At 40.9% G+C, this 13,481-nt stretch overlaps 1 protein-coding gene across 1 annotated transcript; it reads right to left on the bottom strand.

Moving 5' to 3' along the window:
* Window positions 1–1,186: 1,186 nt before the first annotated feature.
* Window positions 1,187–13,253, bottom strand: PSMB2 (proteasome 20S subunit beta 2). Its single transcript, XM_080567334.1, has 6 exons — window positions 13,071–13,253; window positions 11,218–11,340; window positions 10,712–10,782; window positions 4,343–4,505; window positions 2,759–2,808; window positions 1,187–1,846 (listed from the first exon to the last, which is right to left on the bottom strand). Exons 1-6 carry the CDS (start codon window positions 13,159–13,161, stop codon window positions 1,739–1,741), a joined length of 606 nt encoding a protein of 201 aa, XP_080423460.1. The 5' UTR covers window positions 13,162–13,253; the 3' UTR covers window positions 1,187–1,738.
* Window positions 13,254–13,481: the final 228 nt, after the last annotated feature.

Consider the following 13,481-nt stretch of genomic DNA (forward strand, 5'->3'; position numbering starts at 1 on the left):
AAAGGGTGAGATTTCAGTCACAGAACTAGAACACTCAAAGACACTACTCATGTTAAATGTGACCTGCCAGGAGAAAATCATGTCAGGGACTTCCTTAGTGTAAAAAAAAAAGTTTGAGATGGGTTTTAAGAGAGTCAGATTTAGTGAAATGTTTCAGTTATGCCATCAGCTTTAAATAAAAGCAATTGCAGCCAGGACTGCAGCAGAAAGAACCAATAATTACTCATTCTGAAAACAATTAGACTACAAAGCCTGATGAGACTTTGTTTCAGAATTAGATTTAAGTAAGCGCAGTCTTAAGAGGCAGGATGAGTTAAGGCACCAGAGTCACAAATTTATTCTGTGACACTAAGCAAGGCCCAGTCTCTAATCCAGTTCGCAGATGTTCAGTAATATGGGAATACTTGGTTTAAGATTGGCAGCTTTCTGAAGAGAGTGACATCCTGTATCCGTTGAAATCATGGAGTTCTCACTACTGCCTTCAAGTGAGACAGGATTTCAGGGTAAACCCATATGGCACCAGGAGCAGTGGTGCTCAGCCACACCTAGTCTCAGCTGTACAAAGAATAGAAATGGAAGTACCCTGGAAATGCACTACTGAACGAGACCAAAAAGGTTCTGACAAACAGACTGTTAGGTCTGTCATTACCTTTCCCATGCGTGGGAACTTGGATGTGATGCCATGCCACACAATCCAGCCCACATATGATCTTGTACACATCCACCTATTGCCAAGATTCTTTTTTCAAACTTCTCCAAACAAAATAAGCACCCCAACAAAGCATTTTAAATGGTTAACTCAATACAGTTTCAAGTAGGGAATTGGTCTCAATGAAAATTCTTCCCAGAAGAATCACTTCTGTGCACATTGTAAGTATCAGCCACATGAAAATCATTTACGGCTATTTGCTGACTGCAGTTTTAATATGGAAGCATCATCTAAACCCCAGACAAGATCAGTGATTATTCTCAAGGAAAAACCTCTAGCTAGATGAGAATAATCCTAAGATTTATGAAAAGCAATGGAATTACATTTTTCATTAAACTTGTAGAAATGATTAAATTAGACAATAAGTCAGTTTATATTTAAAATACTTAATATAGCTATGACCTAATGGTGCCAGAAGGAGAATATTTTCCTGGTAACAGAACTGTGGCCACATGAGTAAAAAGTGACACTAGTATCTTTAAATCCATTCTATTTATTGACAACCTTTCTTTCCACTTGGATTAGATTGAAACCAAGAATAACAAAAGCAAAATTAAGTCTTTGAAAATCAGATTTTTATAATGCAAACAGTAGTGAAATCTTTGGAAAGATGAAATAGATGTTGCTATGTTTAGCATAAAGCACTTGTCTGCTGTTTGCTGAGCTTTAATACCCAGTGTGAGAACAGATGACAGCAAGTTCTCTTCTAGAAAAATATAATACTAGTTTTCCCCACCCATAAGAAAACTTAAGAGGGGGAAGTAAAAAAATTTCAGAATAGCAAAGAAAGTAATCTGAACGTGCCACCATTACCAATAAATCATGTTTCGTCTTCATTGCAGAAGGAGTTACTTAAATATTCTCATGAAGGACCAGTGGAATCAAAGTGGAATCAAAAGATGGAACTGGCTACATAAATGTCAATCTTTATTCAATCTCCCAGCACAGTACATGACTTGGGTGCTTCAAACGAATATTAAAAACAAAACTGAACATAAAAAGAAGACTGCTGAAGAAAGATCTCAGGGGTTAGGACATTGCTTTTGGAAGGGGTATATTGTCCACTTCATGGATGCCGTCTTTGTCAATGAACCGGGCATTGAAAGAGGTCAGATTTAAGATGAAGCGTTTCTTAAGCTGTTCAAAAGACAAAAAGACAAAGGAGATGAGATTCATTCAAAGCTTAAAAGAGGAGAGCATAATTTAAGGAACATGCTGTTGCTCATCAAAATCTCCATCCTGGTTCTTGTTCCTAACAGTCCTGGTGACCTGAACTAAGGTGGTTTTCACAACTCAGGAAGCGTTTTGTACAAGTTTCTGTTATAATACTACCCCTGTTAGACGAGTCTAGGCTAGAGGTGCAAAATACAAACGCCTTTTAACATAACAGGCATTTAAGGAGGGAGACAAACAGAGTGGGCTACAACTTCGGGCACAGTGTATGTATCAAAAAGATACTTTAAACAGAACCTCTTTAGAATACTTCTTTGTAATGTTTCCCTAGAACTTTCTTCCCAATTATATTAAATTCAAAGACAAGGACAGAGAATGTTTTCCTACAATAAAAGCCTTGGAGTCTGAAAGGATATGTTTACATTAAAATTGATTATGAACTTTAAGGTCAGATCTTCACCCCAATTAGACTTAGATATCACTTCACAAGCTGGAAGAGAAGTACACTTGGAAGTATCTACTAGTTAAGTGTAACACAAGTAACAGAGGGATGCTTGCATTACATTCAGAAGCAACATAAAAGAAAGTCAAAGACAGTCTGTATCAATATTATGCTAAGCATGAAAGAAGCAGAAGTAAAGAAAGCAATTAAGCTTAAAGTTTATGTTCTGGAGGATGTGAACCATGCTAAGACAATGCAAGCACCCACAAATCCTTTTCCTCAGTAGCTACTCCACATCTGGTCAATATGCATTTATTATCCCTTCTGGCAAAGACAGCCAAAAATGCAACAAGAAGAACAGGAAAATATCAGCAAATGAACGCAAACAAACATTCCTTTCTCAGGTTCACAAGGGCCCAAGTTTGGCAACTCACCTCCTCTAGACATTTCTTTAGGAGCTCCACAGCTTCCTCACGTGTGATACCTGAAACAAAACATCCACAGATTGATTTAATTAGAGGCCATCTCTCTCAACAGAAACTTTATTAAATTTAAACAACTTTTCAGCTGAGCACCAAAAACTCTACTTCCCAGCTCACAGAAAACAATTTCCAGATGTACTGAGGACGTCCTGCGCTGAAGCACTCACGCTGCAACAAGCCATTGAGAATCAATTTGTTACACTGAATGGGAAGCATGACGGAATTTTGCCTCCCATGGCCAGGGACCGGGCTTCGGAGAAGTCCAGCCGTCTCTCTCTCCTTGAGTTTATTACAGTTTTAAATCAGCTCCATCTGTCCGCAGCCGGCTGCAAGTCAGTGATAGTAGGCGGAGATCGGTTTTGGTGCTACGTTCCCTGCTGGGTATTAGTTTTAATAATGGGAAAGGCACGTGTGCGATGCCCCTGCTATTCTCACACATTAGGATAAAAAATCCAGCGCTGTGTAAGGATGGCAAGCCATGACAACCTATTGCAGTTCCCTGCTTTTCTTTTCACAACAAGTTGTAAAAAAGGAAGTACTATCATTTTCTAGAGACATGGCCAGGAAGCAGTTAAGCTCTGTGGATCTCAAAACTTATTTCTAAATTTTGTTCCAGACTCGCATTCATTGTTCAGGAAGAACTCCCATTAAAATAAATCTGCCAGTTCACAGCTTCTTTTCTTGCAGTGGATAGGTGAAAGGATTACTAAGTAAACGTCTTTGCTATGAAATTAAACTCGGCTTTGCACACAGTAAGGAGTAAAGCAGTTTTGTGGCTAAAGCCAAAGATGTCAGATTAACCATAGTCCCAGATTAGTACATTTCCTCTTCTGTAAAATGGGGATGGAGCCATGTTTATTCTTTGGCAATGTAGGAACTGGATCACAATTCTAAAATTAAGACTTTAGACAGTTACAGACATACAGGAATTACGACCAACAGCTGCCATATGGATAAAACTGTAAAACAAACCAACTGATCTTCATCAACACTTCAGAGCTGTGAGATAATCTTGCTAAGAAGAAATAACTTTTCACCTGTATATTTTTAATATATCATACAGATATGTTGATATCTGTATATTAACCGATATATCCAATCCAAGATATGGAGCAAAAAGATCTGGGACTGCACTTTGAACATTGATACTCTGGGAAAATCTTTATCATAGCAACAGACAAGCAAGTAGAAGATAAAGTTATCAAAGTGCTATTTATTAAAACCAGACTACTAGCAGCAAGCGGTCCAGGAAAGTCTAGTCATGTTCTAGAATAAATTGGAACTTCCTTCGCTTACAGTCTGTTATGCTTCGAACAGGAAAACACTACGGAGTTGTCTAGTTTCACATTACCATTTCAGCAAAAACAGAAGGCAATCTTTAAAGCTGCATTTAGTCTAACAAAGTCAAGTTCAAACCTGCAGCACCACAGCAATTGTGCTGGACCACCTGACTCAGCAAACGTCAAACTCACACTTCAAACCTTTACGTTATTAATCAGTAACAGGAGAATTTTCTTCTCCACAGGCTCCACTTACCTGGCTTGTAATAGCGGTCGAGGATGCTGAGGGTGAGGAACGCACCGTATCCGTGTGCTGCAAAAGGAGCTTTAGCCAGAGCTGCAAGATAATCCATGTAATAAAGGGCAGGACCTTCATGGTCGTCATAGCCAGCCAGGAGAAGGTTGACGTGGTAAGGGGTCTACAAACAGAAACAAGATTTTCATTAAAGCAGACACACCCAAGTCTTTGAATCCTAATTACCACCCATGCCACACCCAGAATTGCAACATAGCTGGTTTCACAATTCTTTGTGATAAAATGGCTAGCAACTCCATCAATACTGTCCGCAGGAGATGCCGGGCTTCGATCTAAAAGCAAATCAAATCTTTCGGTAACATGGAATGCAGAAGCAAAAACTGTACTACTCCCCTGATTTTTTTTAAAGCTTTCATGGCACATTCAAACTTAAAACGAAAACTTTAATTATGTCTCCACATAAGATTCTTTCATCTGAACATAAAACTTGAGAATTTTTACTGTCTGCATGGCAGCACAACATGAACATTCTGCGCTTTATAAGAACTTCTTTGTTAATTTAATGTGCTCTTTTCTCAGTCACACTACTGTTAACCATTGACCATTTTAGCACATGAAAGCTCATATACAGTGCAGCGTGAACAGCTGTATACAGTGTTACACTGTCTTGTTAATTGGCAGTTAGGTTTTTATTGCATGTACCAAATTTAATCTTTACTATTTGGCTCGACTGATCACATGAAGATCTAAAGGAACTGGTTCCTTTCCATTTAAAACTGACTATTAAGATATGACAACATTCCTTTAGCAACAGCTTTTTGTTTAGTTGGAAATGGTTTACTTTTTAAACTAGAAATTCAGTCTGCTTCAGATTCTCTTTTCTGATTCTTATTTATGACTTCAGCAACACCCTATCGGGTAACATTAGTAAATAGCTCTCTCTTACCCCAAAAGACCACGGAACTGCATTAATGTAATCATGCCTTTTTATTGTTCTTTACTTGCAAGCTTAGCAATTCCCGAGCAGTTTTCTTCATGTTTTAGGCTTACTGTGTTTTACCATAATGGATAAAGCAGGTGTCCCCATGTCTTCCAATATAAACATTTTAAGATCACGAGGCATGTATATACTGTATTATTTTTAAATGTAAATTCCAGATTTTTATGAGTTTTATACCTTTTCTAAAACTGCCTTTATACACTGCTGGTATTTCCCATATTTATATATTTCTTATTAATTATAGTAACACAATATCTCTTAAAATGCTTGAAAATCTAGATCAACAAAGCAGCAAAATTAGGACGTTATTAGAACAAGCAGACAATTTCACTATAAAACCAAAACATTAGCTTTAGCAGAGGAATAAGGTCATTTTGATGCTAAGCATAGCGAATTTGCACTCAAAAACCACAGGATGCTGTACTTTGACTTTCACCAGATAAAAAATAAAGCAGGTTACAGTGTTACAGTTATACCAGACATGTCACTAAATTGTGTGATTAATCTTCAAAGCATTTCGGAATATTTGGAACCAAGTTACTACGCAGCTGTATTCATTTAATTAGTCTGTATTTCATTTATTCTCAAACATCACAAGTTGATCTTTAAAAGCCATGACACATAACACAAGATCACTCAAATTACTGTGTGACTGAATTACCAACACTGGTACTCAACAATAAACAAGTGGTGTTATACAGACTGAAATCTGTAAGCTATTGTTCCGTCTTAAGTTCTCCCACTAACGGGCTATGAGAACTTCTTAAATGCAAATAAAGTGTCACCCTATCATCCTATTATTCAGGAAAGGCAGGATCTCAACAATAGAAGATAAACACAATCTATTTACTAATACCATGATTGCAATTGAAAATTGCAGGCAATTTGATACGTTAATACAGGATTAACTCAAAAGCTTCAAAGAGACAACTTCAGCACCTTTAACAGGCACTTAATGTAAAGGAGTAATTCACTTGGGGGGTAACATTTATCACTAGGGCAAAAAGTCTCCCTTCAAATAATATTTAATATAGGTAACAGAATTTTCCCCTTGCCCAGACCACCACAATCTCCATTTACTGTCATAATTCATGTACTCCAAGACTTGTTCCAATGCAACAAATTCAAGGTCAGAATTTAAGGGAACATTCAGGCTACAACGCTTCTGAGCCAAGGCAGCTTCCTAGAAACGTGAAAATTGTGCAGGTTTTCCTACTTGAGAACTAACTCCATCAGTCTCCCAGCATCTTAGGGCCTACGGTACCTGAAGGAAAAGGCAATAGCCCATTACAGAAAAATGCTACTCCTGTAGTGCCTCACGCTGTGCAGCAAGTCCTAAAGCCTTCAAATTCGTGTTTCCATGTAGCCGGCTGCACCTTTAGCCAGGAAAAAAAATCTGGCAAAGGGAGCAGAGGTCATTTGCCACAAGAACGGTAACACTATCATTGCAGCATTTAACATCTGAAATCCCTAACTCCAGTCAGTCCCAATGTGAACAGGGGGAAGTGAACGTCACAAAGAAAACTTTCACTGCATCCGAGCGTGGGACTAACACCTGTGCGCTAGGACTGGTATTGTTGTACCTCTCAAGCCTTTCAGTTGGGTTTACACAAGAGGACTGACTCATACCCTCAGACACTGACATTTATCCTCAGAGTGTAGCGAGATGTAAATATTTGCTTAGAACTACCTACACTGAAATTAACTATAACCTGGATATTTGTCCGTTTCAAAGGCAGCCTTGGCTTTTGCAACTAAATCCATGGCAGTCCTAGGCTCTTCGGAGGGCTGCTGTGATTAGAGACACCAAACTCAGCGGATGGCTGACACTCCACAAGAGATTCAATTTTTTCTCCCCCCAAACTCGCCGTTGTATTACAGGCAATATTTCTCATTGCAAGTAGCTTTGCACTTTATGCTGTTTGATTTAAAATAACTACAGCAATTAAGGGATGTGTGAAATTCTTCAGAATTTACAGCTGAAGAGAACAGTTGTGATAAATACACTGAAACAACAAGATCAGCAACGGGAGGCTGGGCGGTGACAAGCAGCGGTGTGACATCTGGCGGAAGCCAAAGTCACAGCAAGGGGGAGAAAGGTGGGCGTGAGGAAGCATCCTGCCAAGCGTGGACAAGGAGAGAGGAACTGACAGTCTTCCTTTGGACTCAGGCCAGCCCCTGTCACCTATAATTAAACACAGCATCACAACACAACAAGAAGCTGAACTTTAAAGGGTACGGGGGGCAGGAGGGTGTTTCTCCTATTCCCCCCCCGCACACTCTGTAATATGTTGAATGTTCAAACACTGGCACTTGATTCATCAGGTGAATCAAGCGTGATGCTGGAGAAGGCAACAGGGAAGAGGAACTACATAGCACCACTCACCTATTCAAAAGCCAACTGGCTCCAAGGCAGTTTCTTGGTTTGCCCCATTTAAAAGAGATAAATGGAGGTCAGATTCTTTCCAGACACTATTTTGGAGTATAAACCCATGTTTTAAAGAAGTGTTCTGAAAAACCATGCTGTATATTTAGCAAAAGAGCACAGTATGGTAACACCCTTAAGGTACAAGCCCAACCTCATTACATGTGACTGCCAAAAGGAAAGCCATCCCCAGGACACAAGAAGCACTCAGTCTGATCCACACGGTTCGTCCCGATCTTGGCAGGCATTCAGAAACTTCGAACTGAACTCATCGTGCCTGGCAGATCAAGTTTTACTTGCCTGAACGGTAAATCCTAAAGCTTAGCACAGCCCGAATTGATGAAATCTGCTGCACTAAGGCTGAACTCTCCAGTCCTAGCAAGACCACCACAGGTCTGAGACATGCCTAGTACCTAAAGCAACATCCTCAGAACAGAGAAAGGTAGAGAGCTGTAACATGCTTATTATAAGGCTTGGTTAATCGTTGTCCATCCGAACAGAAAGAAGCTAGCCATTTTATTAAACTTATCACATATTTATACTCTGGCAACAGCTCTATGTTTGCATGCCTTGCTAAAGCTGCAACCATATTGTAATCAGAATGGTTTCAAAATTTATCAACTTAAATGTAATATTTCACAGATGTCTTCCTGTACCAGCTGGTTAACGCTATTTGTTTTCCCCATTGATTCTTCATGCTAATCCAAAGTCCTGTTTCTCCTCAGCACACAGGGCTCACAAGCAAAGCCACTGACTGAAGGGAGAAGTTCACTCCACTGATTATTTAATAAAGTCTGGAGAAAAGTAGGGGAAGCACAACCTTCCTCAATAGCATGGAGCAGATTTCAAATTGCGAAAAAATATTAAAAAATGTGCACTGCAAGGTAACAAGGCTATCAGAGCCACACACCAACTGCTAGAAATGAAGATAACTGCACTGGAGAGACCCACTCATACTGGCTTAACTAGTCTGATTTCGTTTATATCTGTAGATAACAGGGAAGAACTCAGATGGTGGTTAATAGTGCAGAACAAGCCCTGTTTTGGGCAGGGCCATGACAATTATGGAAAGCCAGAAAAGTTTCTGTTTCAGTATGGCCAGTCCCCTTCACATACCTTCTAGCCCTTCGTAACGGACAGCTCTACATGGCAAAATGGCAATACAGCAACAAACCAAGTGCCTTTTCCCTGCTAAATTCTCTACTTGTAAACTACTTTCCTGCTCCTAACAGGAGGTGGTGGCAAGTTTTACTTTTAAGTTTTTATCAACCACATAATTAATAGCCTCCAGGAATCCTACACGCAATTTAAATAGATATGGAGAGCTAGCGTTAATCCTTGCATCCTACAAATTAGAGTAAAAAAGGTAAGATAATCCACAGGGGAAAAAAAATAATCTGATGGCAAGGTTTGTATCATCAAGTTCTAAATCCACAAACAAACCACGATGTGCTATGTTTAAAGAAAAGGAGCTCTCCCTGCAGTGCAGAGATCGCTGTAGTGTGACAGTAGTGTCAGAGTGCACCACTTGCTCCAGGGCATTGCCATCTGCAACAGCACAACGTTTTGTCTCCGGTAAATAAACACATCTGCCTTTGCCAGTGTCCTCCCCACTGTGCTGCCCATCTGGCGCAGGTGAGCTGGAAGGCAAGCGTGGGCTCAGGAAGCAGAGGAGACACGGGGAGGATCAAGCCTCAGGGGACACGGCACAGAAGACAGTGCCGCATCATGCTAGCCAAGCTTGCCAAAAAGCCCGTTAAATTACTCCTGTTAGTGGTATTTTATATCCTAAATAATCCTCAGCACTATTGTTTCACTGACTCGCTCTACACAAGCTTTATTAACTTGAAAACTTGCTGCGTTTAGTTGTCATCCACGTCAGAAATGAGAACAGTGACATTAGGTTGTTTCGGTGGATTATGAGATCTTCGAGAAGGGTCTTTACCTCACTCCACACAAGTTTAATTCCCAGCAACACAACTCTGAGGTTGATACTGGCCTGCACGTGCTACTGTAAAACATGATTTCAGGCCTGTGAGGTATACCGTTGGAACAACCAACTTAATTTATCCCCTGTCCAATCCCTGACAGATTTGTTCAACTTCATTCTCAGCATCCTCTTTGCTCTTGTTTTGATTTGTCTAATATGTTGGGAAGAACGCTAACGAAGCAATTCCTAACCTTGGATCTTTAGAAGTCTGCTTGCCCCTCCTGCAAACATAACAGGATTTTACAAAAAGAATCAAGTCTTTTCTCCTGGGGAAGAAACAGTTTTATTTAGCCATGCATCACATACATTTATCAAATCTTGAAAGCAGAAGTCCAGGGACACTAACTTGCATCCAGCCAAGATGAAAGTCAAACAGAAGTCCTGACTTCTCCACTACGCTTCAAAGGGTATCCCCACATGACAGCTGGAGAATGACTGGTGGGATGCACTTATTAGCAATACTTGGAGCAATTACCATGAGAAAAAAAAACAGTAACTGCAGTTTGGTAACTTGAAAAAATACAGCTCCAACTTGGATCTCTTTTACTGAAAGCCTCATGTTTCTGTTTACAAAAGGGACTTGTTTTGCTAAGTACATCAAACAGCTTTGCTCTATTAAATCATTTTCCAATAAGATTAAACGGATCCAGTGCATTTGCATGAAAACTAATCTCAGTGTTAAAGAGGCTTAGTTCACTTAGCTGTCTGCAGCGTTTGTGACAAAATGTTTATTGGACAAAAGCTGGAATTTCAAGACTATAGTTGTATCACTTGTTGATAAGCAATAGCTTTTTTGAATAAGCAAAGCAATTTAAATTTTAATAAAAACATATCTTTTCAAAGTGACTTCAGCTGTAAAGACAGAAGCCGCCACCTTTTCATCAGACTCCACTACTTAAAAACAGAAGTTTTCCCCCTGTAAGCCTCAGCCAAGGTCTTTCAGCTATTACTCACTCGACTCCGAAGATAGTCAGCTAGGTTTCGTCGTGTAAAATTTGCAGCTGCAGTAGGAGACAATTCATAACCTGCAGAAGAAATATGTATGTGGTAACAGTGCAAACCCACATTCATTACCACGCTAAAACAAAACAGCTCCAAAAAGGTAAAATACTGCAGGTATGTAGGCTGATTTTTTCAGCCAGGTACATCACGAAAACCAGTGACAGTTACCATGCTACAGAAATTAAGAGAAATGTTTTACTTGAACTATTATTGTCATTCATTTATATAACAAATAGGTTAGCATGGCTTTGGAAAAACTTCACGTCTTATGTGATACATTCCAAACTTTACTTCATCCTGCACTACTACCACATTTGCTTGACACTTAAAGTACAGAAATCCTTACAAATAGAGAAGCTTTGAGAATGGAACTTTCCACCAAACATTCGACCAAACTATACCCATCGTTAACTCTCTGCTTCCCAACCCTCGGTGAATCACTGTTGTCCTTCACTTACCATTCCGCATTTTGTAGAGCTGAACATTTTTCTGGATGTATTCTGCAAACTGTACAGTGTCTCCAGCCTCCCCGACACACAAGAGTAAGATCTTTTCGCTCATCTTAAACATTTTGTCATGGTCTAGGTAAAGAAAAACAACATCAAGAGCCACGGTCAAAAAAAAGAACTATTTTGCCAATATCAAAACGATTTCTTTCACAAAAAGCACATAGGTCAAAGACTGAGAACTCAATTATGTCCTGAAACTACCAAAAAAGCCTTCCTGAACAGACACCAGCACTCAGCTTCTCACAGTTGATGGTGTAGCACACCAGGCTTGTTAAACACATCACCAAGAGAAATAAAAATGATTTTTTTCTGAAGTGCTTCCTTCAGAAGGGAGATATTGCAGCAACATGTGATCTTTGTTGCAAAAAATGACAACTAAAGCTTCACACAGAGCATTGTGTTCAGATGTAATTCAACACTATATATGGTACTTCCCTGACTCAGCAATAAGAATTCTGCTCAGTGACCATTCTATTTTACCTAAATATACTGAACCAGAAGAAAAAAAAAAAAAGTATGAAGGTGAAATATCAGCACAAAGCAAAAACAATGCGAGGAAATCCAGAACTAAATTCCACAAAACCATCCTTTCCTTCCGATATCAAGGATTGTTCCAAAGAACAGCTATTTAGATGAATGAAGCTTTCAAAAAAGTTTTTGTTTGTCATTGCTTTTGACAAAACCACAACATGTAAACATTGATTACAAATTATAAGACAGTCTACAAATAACTGGAAAGTGAGGAACAGTAAGCTAGACTTTTAACTCCAGTTTCCAAAACTTGCCTGCGTGTACCAGAGGGAATCCAAGTTGTCATGACAACACCACCGAAGCCAATTCTGCACTCGCTCTAGCACCGTGGTCTCACCTCATTAAGAGGCTACCGCTCAGATGAGACAGTTGGCATGCAAGGAAAAGCGCTGCTCCATGCTACAGTTAGTTCTAGGGAACACCACTGCGTCTCCACGCCTGAGACTCCCTTTCGGTTTCAGTTTACTAAATAGTGCTGAATAATCCCTGCTGCAAGATACACAGGAGGTGTCACAATCCTCTGATACGATTTGAGGGGATCCTGAAGTACCTAACAACTGCGTAGAAGCTGCTTATCCCTTGCAATCTATTTACTACTCCAATTGAATTCTACAGACCTGAAACTAAATACAGTTATAGGTAAGGGCACTCTAACACTGAAGATTTTATAAAGTTTATCATTATTACAGTTTAGCACTTTTTAAAAAACAGATTTTCTAGAACATTGTGTTTGTATTAAGGTCACTACACCTTAAAACCATGCTTCTAGCCCAATTTGTTATAACTGCAATAAACAGAAACAGAAAATATCATTTTCTAGAATTTCAAGGGCTTGAGAAACCCACAGATTTCTTTCTCTACATAAAGAAACTAAGACGTTAGTGGCACATATACCTCGTGCTATGAATTCCACAGTGCCTTTACTCCGAGTATTTAATTTTCTTCATGAAATATCTTTTACCAGGGGCATAGATACCACCAAGCACTAACCCCATCCCGCTTATTCCTTCAGAATTCCCCCCGCAGCAGTAGCACAGCACAGGACAAGGCTTGGGTTAACGAGCTAACCCCTCCCCGAACCGTAAATTAATGTGACCGCTCAGTTAACCCAGGATAAGGCATAAAACCCTCACAGGAACTCAGCCCCCCGGGGGCTCTCCCCCGGCCCAGCCCCACCGCGCCCCCCCTGAGGCGAGGCCTGGCCGGGCCGGGCCGGACCGGGCCCCGCTGCGGCCTCCCCCCCCCCCCCGGTACCGGGCCTCGCCGCTCACCGTGCTTCATCTGGACGATGCTGGAGGCCGCCACCGTGTCTGCGGCCACCAGGACGTAGTCGGGCCCCTGGATGCCGATCAGGTACTCCATGGCCGCCCCTCCGGCCCCGCCGTGACACAGCCCCGCGCCGCCGCCTCCTCCTCCTCGCGCCGCCGCCTCCCACTGCGCAGGCGCCGGCGCAGCGCGATGACGTCACTGCTCCACGGGCGCCTGTGGCGGCGGGGTGGGAGGGGGTATTGGTCACGTGGGGCGCGCGCAGCCTGAGGTGGTGGCGACGCCGCCTGAGGGGAGCGAGGGGGGTGGGCTGGCGCCTCGCCCGTTTTTTATAGCTTCTGACCCATTTTTGTAGCCTTTGCCCCGTTTTTGGTAGCCCCTGCCCCGTTTTGTAGCTCCTGTCCAGTTTGTTATTA

The sequence above is a fragment of the Anser brachyrhynchus genome (genome assembly GCF_964034855.1).
Source record: "Anser brachyrhynchus genome assembly, chromosome: 24".
Lineage (NCBI taxonomy): Eukaryota > Metazoa > Chordata > Aves > Anseriformes > Anatidae > Anser > Anser brachyrhynchus.